This window comes from Odontesthes bonariensis, chromosome 3 (assembly GCF_027942865.1).
Source record: "Odontesthes bonariensis isolate fOdoBon6 chromosome 3, fOdoBon6.hap1, whole genome shotgun sequence".
In the NCBI taxonomy this organism is placed as follows: Eukaryota; Metazoa; Chordata; class Actinopteri; order Atheriniformes; family Atherinopsidae; genus Odontesthes; species Odontesthes bonariensis.
The window spans coordinates 10,999,069-11,012,982 of record NC_134508.1 but is presented as its reverse complement, the minus strand read 5'-3'; the positions used below and the strand labels follow the sequence as shown (position 1 = coordinate 11,012,982).

At 43.2% G+C, this 13,914-nt stretch overlaps 1 protein-coding gene across 1 annotated transcript; it reads left to right on the top strand.

Moving 5' to 3' along the window:
- The first annotated feature begins 305 nt into the window (after nt 1-305).
- On the top strand, nt 306-13,522 carry ppp4r2b (protein phosphatase 4, regulatory subunit 2b). The gene is made up of 9 exons (XM_075460254.1): nt 306-417; nt 1,090-1,171; nt 1,881-2,051; nt 7,082-7,175; nt 7,270-7,307; nt 7,429-7,503; nt 7,648-7,788; nt 7,880-8,196; nt 11,999-13,522. The coding sequence occupies exons 1-9, from the start codon at nt 384-386 to the stop codon at nt 12,352-12,354; spliced, it is 1,308 nt and encodes a 435-aa protein (XP_075316369.1). The 5' UTR covers nt 306-383; the 3' UTR covers nt 12,355-13,522.
- The last annotated feature ends 392 nt before the right edge of the window (nt 13,523-13,914 follow it).

Sequence of the window (13,914 nt, the reverse complement as noted above, 5' to 3'; positions counted from 1 at the left end):
TAATGTCGTTTCCGTTCCGGAATTAATTCTTAAATGTTTTTTTTTCGACTGCCTACTCAAATTGCATCGTCTGTAGTGGATGAAGTGAGCTTGTCAAGCCAGAAAAGTACAAATCCAGAAAAACCCGTTTGAGGTTTTATTCTTTATTATTATTGTTACGTTTGGTTTGTGTTATTAGGTTATTGTCATAAATAAGTAGTAGTTCAGGCATACTTTTTGTGGCTCTCCCCAGTGCCTTGCCGTGTCTGTTGCTGAACAGGCAGTGACCTCACGGCGCCATATTAAAATGCTCTCTCCTCATTGCCTGTGAGATTGTAGCTTAGCAGCAGCTAGCCACCAGTCTGCCTTTTACATCTTCAACACTGACAGAGGGCAACGACGGGATGGAAATTGACTCGCTTCAAGAGGCTCTCAGAGGTCATTTAATCTTATGTCGTTACCTTTGTTTTTATCCATAACGATCGATAAACATGTCCGTCCAAAAATGCTATATCATTTTTAAAAAGTAAATGAATTATAGCTCATAAGCTAGTGTCGCTAGCTAGCTGCCACTTATGCTAACATAACAAGCGCTCTCACGGAAATGGTTAGCTGTCTATTGAATATATTAGCCTTGACACTAAGCGAACGAATTATGGTCTTTCATTTATCGGCACTTGAGGACAGAGATATGGTTTTCCTCTGTATTTGACAGTGTGCTCTATGATGGATTCGACCAGATATCTGTTCAGTGTCTCTGGTTATTTGTAGATAACCGTTTGCCGGTTACTCTGTTGCGGCTAACTTAGCATTTCAGCCAGTGCGCTAAACTTAAGCTAGTTGTGGCTAGCAAGCGCTCTGGATTGATTATGTAAATGCTTAGGTTGATCAAATAATTGATTGCCCCCCGAGTAAGTACCGGACAGCTGTTAACAGACAGTTCAGTTGACTCAAATAGATAATAATTAAGATAAGACAAAACATCCAGGTTAAGTGGCAGTTATCAAAATTGTAGGTTTCGCTAGGATAAATCGAAACTTTGTTATCTACACTGGCTACATAAGAATTTATAGGCTCGCTTGTTCACGTTTTGGTTGTTTGTCTTCTCAGATTTTGACAAGAAAACAAAGAAAGAGTCATCCCCTCTTTTGGAACAGTTTTTATGCCATGTTGCCAAGAGTGGACAGACCATGTAAGTGTACACTGCAGGCCTGATGCATTTCCCTTTGCTTGCCTTTCCAACGTACAAGTATTAGTGATTTTTCTTCGTGCAATTTCAGAAGTATCCTATGGCTTAGGTCGAACAAATAGTCACAATTGATATGGCTTCTTAATGTTTCTGTTGCACAACAAAGTTTATGTCTTTAGTAAATGGCTGGCTGTGCCACCAGTCTTGAGCCAATTGGTGAACAGTAAAGAAACTTTACCAACGCAGTGAAAACAAGTAATTCCCGCAGCTGACAGGGGTATCAAAGGCTTTGACAAAGATAGGAGAGATTTGTGCAGGATACAAAGGTGGCAATGTTGAGTTAGATAATGACAAACGTGCAAGGAGGATCACAGGAAATGTGTAAAGATACAGAGGGATGGCTGTTGGTTTTAGGAGATCAGCAGACCACCAGCCAGCCATTCAGAGAGGAGGAAAACACATCAAACAGCTGCTGTTTTGTTTTGTTTTTTTTTTATTGGCACACTTTTGTCTTTTGAAAATGTCAGATGAATTACAGTTGCTGTGGAAATTGAGTTTTTAAGTAAAATCTTCTGCTAACAAGAATTAGACCAGAGCACACTTCTGCTATCGTAACACCACAGACCCCTATGCTCACGTCTTCAGTTTTTCTTCAATCCTTATGTCAGATATATTTGACCCTCGTCTTAATTCTCTGTTTAATTTTCTCCAGGGTTCAGTGGTCTCAATTCAAAAACTTCTTTCTGTATAAACTGGAGAAGGTGATGGATGACTTCAGAGCCTCGGCGCCTGAGCAAAGAGGTCCGGCAAATCCCAACGTGGAGTCGGTTCCATTTGAAGACATGAAGGAGAGGATCTTGAAGATTGTGAATGGATATAATGGGTAGGCACCCGTTTGCTTTAAACTGAATTTGACAGATTTCTCTTTTTTTTTTTCTTAAACAATTGAAACTTTAGAACATGGGGAAGCATCAATAACCTTGCATCGACTGCTTGTAACAGACTACCTGTCCAGATGGGGCAGGTGTTTTATGAACAGGCTATCGTTCAGGTTCATTTGGGCATCATTTATGACCTTGACACCGTTCTCAGTGCACATCACCATCTTGGTGTTATATAGAGATACTGACATGAGGCCCTGTTGTACGTCTGTGACTGTTTTGGCTCACAGGACACAGGGCTCTAAAAAAAAATGAGCCACGTCACCAGCCAATCACAGACTGGTCTTTTTCATCCAATCAAAGCATGCCTTGCAAATACTACGTTCAGTTCGATGAAACTCACCACAATCACCATCTAATTCAAAAGAATGTATTAACATTAAGAAATAAACTGACCACTGCATATCACCCTAAAAATGAAAAGACAAATTGGTGCAGACATAATGCAATAAATACATTTGTTTATTACGATCACATCTCAGGTATGCTCACCATACAAATTACCTGATCAGATTTTTCAGTTTTTTCTAACCAGCATATTTATTTGAATTGATTTTATGTATCTGTCATTTACCTCAAGTCTCTCTTAGGCTATAAAATTTGAAAATTTACCTTGTTATCTTCTCTTGTGTCTTTCATAACTCTTTCCGTTTAGAAACTTCCACTTCTTGGTGCAGTCCTTTGATTTACTGGTTGTCATTGGCTGTTTTTCATCCAACTGAACGTAGTCAGAGCTATAGGCGTAGTATTTGCAAGGCATGCTTTGATTGGATGAAAAAGACCAGTCTGTGATTGGCTGGTGGCGTGGCTCATTTACATACAACTTAGGGTTGCGAGCGCAGACACGGAGCCGAGAACGAGCAGAGTGAACCGAGCGAGCGAGCAGTTTGTCAGAGTTGAGACGCGTGTGAGATTCATACGCACACGCTTGAAATTATTGTTCCTTCAGATAGATCTGTGCCCTCAAATCAGCTTACTGCGCGTTCAACCTGGTGGCACAAAAATCACGCCATAGTTTTCGGGCACTGAAGCCAAACATTGTGGGGAAACACCTTGGTGAGGATTTTCACAGACTCTAATGGCGCTTTTCCACTAGCTCGCTTCGGCTCGGCTCGGCGCGCTATTGCGTGTTTCCACTAGCACGCCGTACCTGCAACCGGGACGATTTTCCGTACCACCTCAGCCCTGGTTCCAAGCGGGCCGAAGCGTTACTAAAACGTGACGTCAGCCGACTGCCTTCCGCTGATTGGGCGATGAGTGTCGTCACTGGAAGCGTCATAACGCGGATAATAAAAGCTAGCGTTAGCAACCGTTAGCTTACCTCCAAACGTCGTCTTTTTGAAGCTCGTAACAAAACTCTCCGGTACTTTCCAGGAGTCTTCTCTGGCTCTTTTCTCTTGCCTTCTGTGCGACAAAAAGCCACAGGGTGAGCAGCAACATGCGCAGCCGTGTTACGACGACCCCGCCCACGTCGAGGAGGCACGAAGTGTAATGGAAACACAACCAAACTGAGCCGTGTAGAGCCGTGTAGAGGTAGTGGAAAAGCGCCATAATTGTAAGATTTCAATGTGGACATAACAACTGGGCTTTTTGGCTTGCAACGTCAGATTGTGCGCCTCTTTTTAGGCAAACCTAACTAATTCTAACCTTGCTAATGGGACTTTTTACATGTTTGCGCATAAATGTACAGTTACGAGCCGACTACATTAAAGAACAGCGGCATCAGAATGCCTTATGGAGTACACCGCCACATAAAACGCATAACCTGACGCCAACGTTGTTGTTTTTGGACCAAAGCCGTTCTGATCTTGAGAGAATGGGTTGGTTTGTCACCGAGGAATGGCGAAAGAATTTTTGTGTGTCCAGGAAATCTGTCGCATCAGACTGAGCTGTTTTACCTGAATGTTGAAGGGCAGGAAACTGTTGAGATGTCTCCTGTCAGTACTGTCTAGAAAGGTGCACACACACACACCGTCTGTGTATTTTTATGTGGACATCGCATAGCAGTTTTTGTTAATGAGAATGAAGTAGAGAAAAACACTTGGCTTCACAGGCATAGAAGAACATCATGTTCGGAGCCAATCAAAAGCCGCATTCGCACTTTAGGAACCTTCTGCAGTTCCTATAACCTTTTCAGGAACGGGGCCGTTTTTTCCCGCATTCGCACATACAGGAACTCTGGGCCATCGCCCTCAGTTCCTATAACCATTTCAGCTCCTTCTCCTCAGCTGGGTCTGTTCTGGGTTCTATAGGAACACATCTGACGGAGGTGTTTGGTGTTTGGTAGCTACGCCCCTTGTCATGTTGTCACGGCTGAAATGTTTCCTCATACGACACGGACACAACCGGCGCGTGTTTAATAAGTTAAACTTACACGTGGTCTCCTTTGTCTGCGGCGCTCTGCTCTCCTTCCTTCATGAAACGAAGAAGTATCGCCTGCGCTCGATCCTGACTCTCTCTGTGAGCTCTTCCAGCCTCCATGTTAGACGCCCGATGTGATCGTCCATGATTAATATCACCATCATGCAGAGCATGAACACGGTGGCCTCCCCGCTCTCCATATTAGCTTCTTTGTGGTGTTTTTTTTTGTTCTCTCCTTACTTTTCGCGGGTTTTGTTTAGTTTTCCTTTGTTGTTGAATGTGGCGCTAAAGTAACACGTCACTGTCGCAGGCGGCTGCATCGCATCAGTCCCGACTCATGTGCGAATGCAGACTGAAACAGTTCCGCTGGGGAAGGGCAGTTATCAGAACGAAATTCGAGGAGGACCGTTCTTAGAACTGTTCTGTCCGAATGCGGCTAAAACCTGGTGGCAGAGCCAGAGCCCACTGAAAATAAGAAGTTCAAAATGTGTGGCCAGAAAGACTAATTATCGTCGTGTCTGTGGCGATAAAACAGCTAACGTTATGGTCGGCATCTGTTGCTAAGAATGTGTGAAGACAGTTTTGTTTTTTTTGTCAGCATTTAGATTTGAAACGTTGTGGGGGGGGGGGACACGTCTCAAAGGAAACCTTGTCTGTCGAGTCAGTTGTCCAGACAAAGGACCCTCCCTCACTGCAGCATTTCAAAGTCGGGCAGCGGTAAACTGAAGCAGTGACAAGTCAGAGATGATAGTCTTATCACAGCTCATAATGTAGCCTAACATGTGGGAAGATTGCAAATGTACACTCCCGCTGAGACTGTTGGTCTCTGAGATCCCGCAGCATGCACTCCATCTGCAACATGGCAGCATCAAGCAGAGAAAAAAAAGGTACTCCGACATGAAAGTCCTGCGTTGCCGAGCTGCGTTGGCTGCTACAGACGCAGCTTTTTCAGAAAACGTAAATATCTGCACCTTTTTATTCATCTTTACAATCATTTACAAAACCACCAATGAGGATGACTAAAAGATGACCTTTGAAATGTATTATTATGGTGCTGGAGTCGCCATGAAATATTTGAGTGCACCTAAAGGTATTCTGGGGTCCCAGGAGGGTGCGGTGGTGCTTTTGTTGCAGAGGCAGCGCATGCTGTGGGATTTCTTTCCAGTGATGCGAGGGCTTGCAGATTTGTGAAATCAAACACTCGGAGACTTGTCGACCGCTGATCATTTCCATCGAAGAAAAGTTACCTGACTTCAAAACGCTGTCTGAAGTGGCGGTGGTATTTTCAGACTCCACAGCGGCAGCAGGAGGCATGAATATCTTTCCACTTGGTGTGATGTGGACATAAAAAGTACTGAGAGACGCCGGCCTCTTCATATGTTCTTGTGTGGCCCTTTAAAAGCTTAACGGGCAAAGCTGTACTATGTTGATGCTTACAATGGAACTGTTGGTGAAAATGAAGTGTCCCCTTAAAGGGATAGTTCGCCTCTTTTGATATGAAGCTGTATGACATCCCATATTAGCAATATCATTTATGAACATTTTCTTACCCCCTGCTGCGTCCTGTGAGCCGAGTTCCAGCCTCGTTTTGGTGTTGACGAAGGTAGTCCGGCTAGTTGGCTGGGGCCACAAAAATAAAGCGTTTTGCTTCTCAAAACTATATGCGTTCAAAAGAGTAATACATTTGCATCACAAAATCATTCACCAGCAAAAGTCAGACCTCACAATCGCTTGGCGCTATTTCTCTCTACCTTTGTATCACTGCTGCTGTGTAAACCGTGCAGACCGAGCAGTAAACACCGTAACAGGTGCGGCTGTCGGCAGGTGGCTGAACGCACTGATATAAAGGGAGGCAAAAATAGCGCCAAGCGATTGTGAGGTCTGACTTTTTCTGGATGAATGATTTTGTGATGCAAATGTATTACTCTTTTGAACGCATATAGTTTTGAGAAGCAAAACGCTTTATTTTTTAAGCCCCAGCCAACTAGCCGGACTACCTTCGTCAACGCTAAAACGAGGCTGGAACTCTGCTCACAGGACGCAGCAGGGGGTAAGAAAATGTTGAAATTGCTAATATGGGATGTCATACAGCTTCATGTCAAAACAGGCGAACTATCCCTTTAAGATGAAAACATGCAGTTTTAAAATGACAGGTAATAATAAATGATGACAGAACTTTTGGCACCCTGTCTGTCATTGTGATAGAAAAAGTCAAGCGCAACGTCTGGTCTTAATCACGCCAGTAGTTGTGGGATGGATGATTTGGAATGATTAAAAGATAGGTCAGGATCCCCTTGCTCATCCAAACATCTAATTGGCTTCCAATTTTCCTGACAAGTCATGTTTACTTCATTAGATGTTGCTTCAGTACCCGTTTTCCCCCCATACATAACATTATAGCATTCTTCAAAACCCACAACACGCTTTGCTGCCATAAACCCGAGACACTGATGTGTCAAGATGTGATGACTGAAATCACTCAGTAAGAATCCCCTTCCTGCAAATCTCTATTTATAACTTCCTCACATTGACCGCATGAAACGATAGAGACGCTCTGCGTGACGCATCTTCATGTCACTGTATGTTTGTAATGTTCTTCTTCCTCTCTTAGAATCCCATTCACGATCCAACGCTTGTGTGAGCTACTCACGGAACCCAAAAGGAACTACACAGGAACAGAGAAGTTTCTTCGAGGGGTGGAGAAGGTACTTTCCAAGCCGCAAAACCATTTCTCCTCTCTTTAAGATTTCAAATTGACAACTTCCGTCACAAATCTGGCTGTTTTCTGTTTCCCCTCAGAATGTAATGGTGGTAAGCTGTGTCCATCCGACCTCAGAGTACGTGACGATTCCATGCTCGACAGTTTATGAAATATATCTATTCACGCAAAGTATATACAGTGGTTATGTGCTTTCCAATGAGTTAAGCTTAGTAACTTATCCTCACTTGCTTTTTCAGGAAAAATGGATGCAGTGCAGTCAATAGAATGAATGGAGTGATGCTTCCAGGGAACACGTCAGCTTTTACCGAGAGGTTATCTTGACCGCAGATTTCATCAGTTCTAACATGTGCATGAGGGGTGGAAAGAAGGAGCCTGACATGCAAATTTATAAAATATAAGTGACCATTTAATTTCTCAGCTCGTTTTTCTTCTTCTTTTGCTTTGCCTTTTGTTAGAAAGGTGAACGGTCCCGGAACTCCACGGCCGCTGAACAGACCAAAGGTGTCTCTGGCCAACTCGCTAGCAGCTAACGGTCTCCCAGACAGCACAGACAACAACGACCTCAACGCAGAGCAAGAAGGCAACAAAGACGTGAAGTATGAAAGAATCTTGGAAGTGTTCCCGCTGAACCCAACCAAAGCAGCTGGAAATCTGAGCTCCTTGTCCCGCTTCTCGTTTCTGTTTCAGCGAGCTGTCGCCTTCAGAAGCGTCCCCGGGGAGCGCGGTGAAGAACAAGCATTCAGAAGACGAGGAGGAGGAGGACATGGAAGCTGAACACCAAGAAGTGAAGAGACTCAAGTTCAGCAAAGACGAGGAGGAAGAGGAGGATGAAGAGGAGGAACAGGAGGTGGATACACCGAGGCCTTCACACAGCATCTGCCTCTCAAAAGAAGCAGAAGCCATGGTCCAAGAGGAGGAAGAGGAGGAGGAGGAGGAGGAGAAGAAGGTTGCAAATCTTAAGGAGAACAAAGCCTCCACTACTGCTACTACCACTGAAGACCAAGGTAAGTTTTACTATGTCCTGCGTGTTCAGGTTTTGATTCATTTTAATGCTTTTGACGATGACAGATATTCAATGTTCAAGGACAATCACAGCATTGTTTCCCGAGTTCAAACAAAGAAGCATAAAAACATCACCACACAGACACCAATGAAAGGACTGCAGCAGAATACAAGCAAAACAAAAGCCGCATTCGGACAGAGCAGTTCTAAAAACGGTCCTCCTCGAATTTCGTTCTGATAACTGTCCTTCCCCAGCGGAACTGTTTCAGTCTGCATTCGCACATGAGTCGGGACTGATGCGGCGCAGCCGTCTGCGACAGTGACGTGTTACTTTAGCGCCACCAACAACAAAACAAAACCTGCGAAAAGTAAGAAGAGAAGAAAAAAACACCACAAAGTAGCTAATATGGAGAGCGGGGAGGCCACCGTGTTCATGGTCTGCATGATGGTGATATTAATCATGGACGATCACATCGGGCGTCTAACATCGAGGCTGGAAGAGCTCACAGAGAGAGTCAGGATCGAGCGCAGGCCATACTTCTTCATTTCATGAAGGAAGGAGAGCAGAGCGCCGCAGACAAAGGAGACCACGTGTAAGTTTAACTTATTAAACACGCGCCGGTTGTGTCCGTGTCGTATGAGGAAACATTTCAGCCGTGACAGCATGACAAGGGGCGTAGCTACCAAACACCTCCGTCAGATGTGTTCCTATAGAACCCAGAACAGACCCAGCTGAGGAGAAGGAGCTAAAATGGTTATAGGAACCGAGGGCCGTGGTCCCGAGTTCCTGTATGTGCGAATGCGGGAAAAAACGGCCCCGTTCCTGAAAAGGTTACAGGAACTGCCAAACACATATTGCGGCTATTGAGACAAGCAGCTACAGTTCGAATATAAACCCGATTAAGACTCTGTTCTTAACGAGAGTACGGTCTTAATCATGTTAATGTCCTTGCTTGTTTTGGCACAGTCAAAGAGACCGAATAGTTTTTGTGACTATGGTCTGGATATAATAATAATAACAATACATTTTATTTATAACAAAATCTCAAAGTGCTACAGTGGGATAAAAGACAAATATTAAGATCAAAAGCAGGGACAGTAAAAAGCATAAAATGCACAAATAAAAGTAGTGAGTCCTTTAAATGGATATGATGTGATACTTTAAATTTAACTGACAGCTGATAGTAATGTGTTACTTACACTACAAGATGGCCGTAATGCCATGAAAGCAACAACAGAAGAGTGGCTCTCTGCTGGCGTAGGAGGCAGTGCAGCGTTGGCGTGGCTGAAATAGTCCAAAACCTTTGAAGCAAGTCAAAACAGCACAGTCGGCTCTCTCTGGTTTGAATTGGGCCGACTTGTGACTTAATTTGCATTTTCTTGCATTTGTGGTAACTTTTCCCACTAAAGGTGTTGGCTGTCGCTTTCTTAACGAAGAATTTGACGATCCTAATTATTGTGGTTTGGAACGGCGCCGCTCCAGTCAGCACTTTGAGTGTGAAAAACAACTGCGTGCCAAAATTCAGTGTGACTTCCTGGCTAAGCGCGCACAAGTTTAGCCGCTACTAGTTTTCTCTCTTCTTTGAGGGAAAAATGATTGTCAGTACAGATAGTTGTGCACATCCACGGAGTTTGTCCCAGCGTTTCTGTCAGATGGAGACGGGCAGGTGATGATCCAAAATGATTAGCTTTCATGCCAATTATGTTGACCAGTTGACGTTTTATTAGCATTAAACCAAGTTGTAGGCACTCTCATAATGAAGCCTGATGTGGCAAAATCTTAATTCATTTACGGGGGTGTTTCTCACCCTGTATTGCCCTCAGTGCTGTAGTTCCTGTGGAAGTTCTGGGGAACTCGATGGATTCATCCATCTTTTTAAATGATTTCTAAACATTTGGGTAAACTGCTGGCTTGAGGCAGGCTTCAGTACATTGTGATGTGATTAGGATTTTTCAGACGGCTTTATGAGGTTAGGGCTCATATTTAAACTAGGGATGCAAATTATCGATTAATTCATTAATCATTAGTTGATTGACCTTATCGATCGATTAACAATTAACTGATAAGCGGCTTTTTTCCTGAGAATGTAAATGTCTCACGGTATATACAGTGTCTTTAACATGCATGTTATATTGCACAATTGATGTTTTATTGTACCAGTTAGGATACTGTGCAGATAATGGCATTTATGTAGTTTAACAAAATAAATTATGCACAGAAAATTTAAATACATTAAAAAAGAATTGTTCACTGGCTAACCTGTTGCATGTGAAACATTAAGCAAAATAAATTTTAAATAGAAATCTAAACAATATGGGTAGGCCTAGCCTACACAATATTAAGCCTACACATAATAATCTGGTAAACTACATATGCAAAACTTGAAACATTAGCAGCAGCATTTATAATCCCCCTTGGTCTGAGAAAGGTAACAGTAAGGTTACTAGACCTGGAAACTTCAAATATATTCTGAACACAACTTAAATCATCCCTGAGGAAGGTGACAGTAACATTTGAGGTAATCGTGATGTAGCTTTCTGCTGTCCAACAATCCGTTGTCAGAGCCACATTAGCCGCGGACAAACATGTTTTCAGCTTAGCCTTCTTATTTTCGTAGCGTGCTCCCAAATGGGAAGTTACGGTCGCTCGCGAAGGGATATTATATCCTGGCTCCATGAATTGTATTAGCTCCCGAAATCCCTCGCCCTCGCCGTGGTGCTAATCTCTCTTTCAATCATCCCGCAAATTCTCTGAGTAATGCCCTCTGCTTTCCTTTGGTCGCGTGCTCGCCTTCCCACCACAGCAGCGATTGTAGGTTGTGAAGGCGACGGAATGGCCACATGCAAGTTGTTCAGGTATCTTAACGAACTTGTAGAGCTATTGAATTTCAATGTAGCACCGCAGAGTTTGCATTGTGCGTCTTTTTCATCGTTAATTAATCTAAAATGCTCCCACACTCCACTCCGTTTTGACCGCCTCGTGTTTGTTTTTGTTTTTTTGCCGCCTCAAGTTTGTGTCGGGTCTAGCTTTCGCGTTTTGCGAGAATCTCGGGTCATGTTCAAGTACGTCCTGTGGGAAACGGCCTTAGATTACAATGTTCAATTAGTCGACAACAAGAAAATCCACTTTGTGCTAGTATAGGCCACACTGGATTGTAAGCCGCGGGTGTCCACATTGTAATGTGAGATATTTACACAGAAAGATGTGACACATGAGGATTTTTTTAAACGTTTAATTAAATGCTAAAGGTAACATAAACAAATACACACTGCAAATGCTTTTTTTCCCCGAACAGTGCCTGTACCACCGATGGTTTAACTTAAATACCTATTGGTAACGCACAAATACGTGGCATAAATGCTTTTTTTTTTTTTTTTTGAACAATCAATCTTCATCTTGTTCAGCCTGATTGATTGCCTTTAATTTGTGAGTACAAATGACCCATTTACAATAATTTAGTAGTGTAAGTGTGTGTCATTTATCGCACAGTTTCATTAGACCACTGTGGACTATTCGTTAATTTTATTGGTCTAATGTTATGAGGCAAATTGTTTCTGGCGGCATGAAAAAAAAAAGAAAAAGAAACATATATTAGCCGCACCGTACTATAAGCCGCAGTGCTCAAAGCCTGGGAAAAAGTAGCGGCTTATAGTCTGGAATTTAGTCGAGTAAATTCTTATCGACAATTAATCGATAGTCGATTAACCGTTTACACCCCTAATTTAAACCATATATTTGCTTTGATGAAGTTATGAAAATACACGTCTTCCGTTTTTTTTTTGTTTTATTTTCCTTTGCTCCAGAACCAACAAGCAGCACACAGGCCGACATGTGCACAGGCTCAGGTCAGGAGGCGGAGCGGGCTGAGCGGGAGGTACCGTGCAGCTCCGAGGAGGAGGGCAGCGACATGGATCAGACGGAGCAGCAGGCCCCCGCAGGCGTCACGCAGAGCCCCGAGACCAACAGGGACAGCGAGGAGAGCAACAGCGACCCAGTCAGCAGCAGCAGCAGCAGCAGCAGCTGTAGTATAGAAGATGGAGCAGAGCCGGCCAGAGAGGACGTAGCTCTCGCCCCCTCCAGCAGTACGACTGCAGAAGGCGCCATTGGAAGTGCCACCTCAAACACTGGGACCACCGAGGAGCCTATGGAGCAGGACTAGACTAAAAGCCCCCCTCCCTCCCTGCAGCCATGTGTGACCATAAACCAGCTTGTCCTTGAATCCAGCCTTACTGTCACTGGGAACGAGGACGAAGGCACCTCGTACACAAGACGAAACACCTCGTCCCGCTTTCGGACACTCCTCCAAAATGGCTACCTGGCATTGATGTGGGCATACAAACATTTTTTTTTTTTTTTTTTACCTCTTTATTGGAATATTTTATTGCTCTTCTGATTTTTACTTTTCCCTTTCAGTCGGGCCCGGTTTCAGCAGCCTTGAAGTTAAAGGCTGCGTTTTTTTTGTGTTTTTTGCTATCATTGGGGTTGTTTGAATTCTGCAGCGGTCTGGTTCTTCTCCTGAGCCACTCCAACCTTTTTGGGCATGTGATGTGCAGGTAGTCTTCATGCGTAGTTGTACCACGCGGCCAGAGTTTGAACAGAGACCACGCCAGACCTTCGTTTTCTTTCTGTTTTGAGAGATAGTCTCAGTGGAATATAACCAGTTTCTGTTCCACAGTCCTGTAAAAGTTGTTCGGTCACACCGTGACCTGAACCCCACCACGTTCCACCAGGCTGTTTAAAAAGAAATTTTACTCCTCCATTCATGTGAGATGGGAGGCTTTTAGTTGATTTATTTTTTTTAATTTCTCTCCCCTTGGTGTCTTATCTTAATCATATTTTTGCAATGATACACTACCAGTCCCACTGAACTATACTATGACATGCTACCTTTTTAGAGGGGTCCTCTGTAGAATTATATATTTTGAATGCATAAAACTATAATTTATGATCATTTCAATTCAATGACTTCTTTTGGAGATTGTTTTTTTTTTTTTTTTCTTGTTTTGTTGTTTTGTCTGCCAGTTGTTTCCAAAACCAGCTGTAAGTACAAAGATGACAGCTTTCTTTGTATTGTGATGTCACCACGCTGTTTCACCGACTGATGTCCAGAGCGGTTTCTGGTTCTAGTTCTACACCTGTTTCTGCAGCTGTACTTTTTGATATTTAGAATTTTAAATTTCTGTAAAGTAGATTTTTGTAGATTGTAATACAGTATGTGTTCACTGCCTTTGTGGAACCATATATAATTGTATAATTTCTGTGTATACTCTGAATGCTTTTGCTTTCAATGCGGTATTCAGAAACAGCAATAAATGTTAACATTTTTATGTGTGGTGGTCTTGCTTACTTGCACAGCGCTGCGACACTTTTCTCACTTTGAGGGCGTCGTGTAACTGCTGAACGAGTTCTTCTTCAGCCGGGCAGAGATTATGATTTTCTGTAAGAAGTACTGGCACATGATGGTTGGATTTGATTTGTTTGAAAGCCGGATTGTGTGTTTGCGTCTTCTGGCTGACGGGTGAAGTTGCTCGTGTCAAACGGCACTAAAAAGCAACCTAAAAAAAAACGGCTTTCTTGTGTGAACCTTCAGAAAAAGAAAAAATCTTATTTTAGTACTTAACTGACAGCTGAAACGCTTGTAGCAGCTGTATTATTCTGTTCTTATTCAATGACTGTGGACACAATAATACAACTCGTGCCGTGCACGAATGGCTTTTGT

Excerpts from the sequence above, each read along its gene's own strand:
- ppp4r2b (XM_075460254.1), top strand. The coding sequence starts at position 384 with ATGGAAATTGACTCGCTTCAAGAGGCTCTCAGAG. Across the intron at positions 7,789-7,879 it reads GAAGGCAACAAAGACGTGAA|CGAGCTGTCGCCTTCAGAAG; the intron begins GTATGAAAGAAT and ends TTTCTGTTTCAG. Across the intron at positions 8,197-11,998 it reads TACTACCACTGAAGACCAAG|AACCAACAAGCAGCACACAG; the intron begins GTAAGTTTTACT and ends CCTTTGCTCCAG.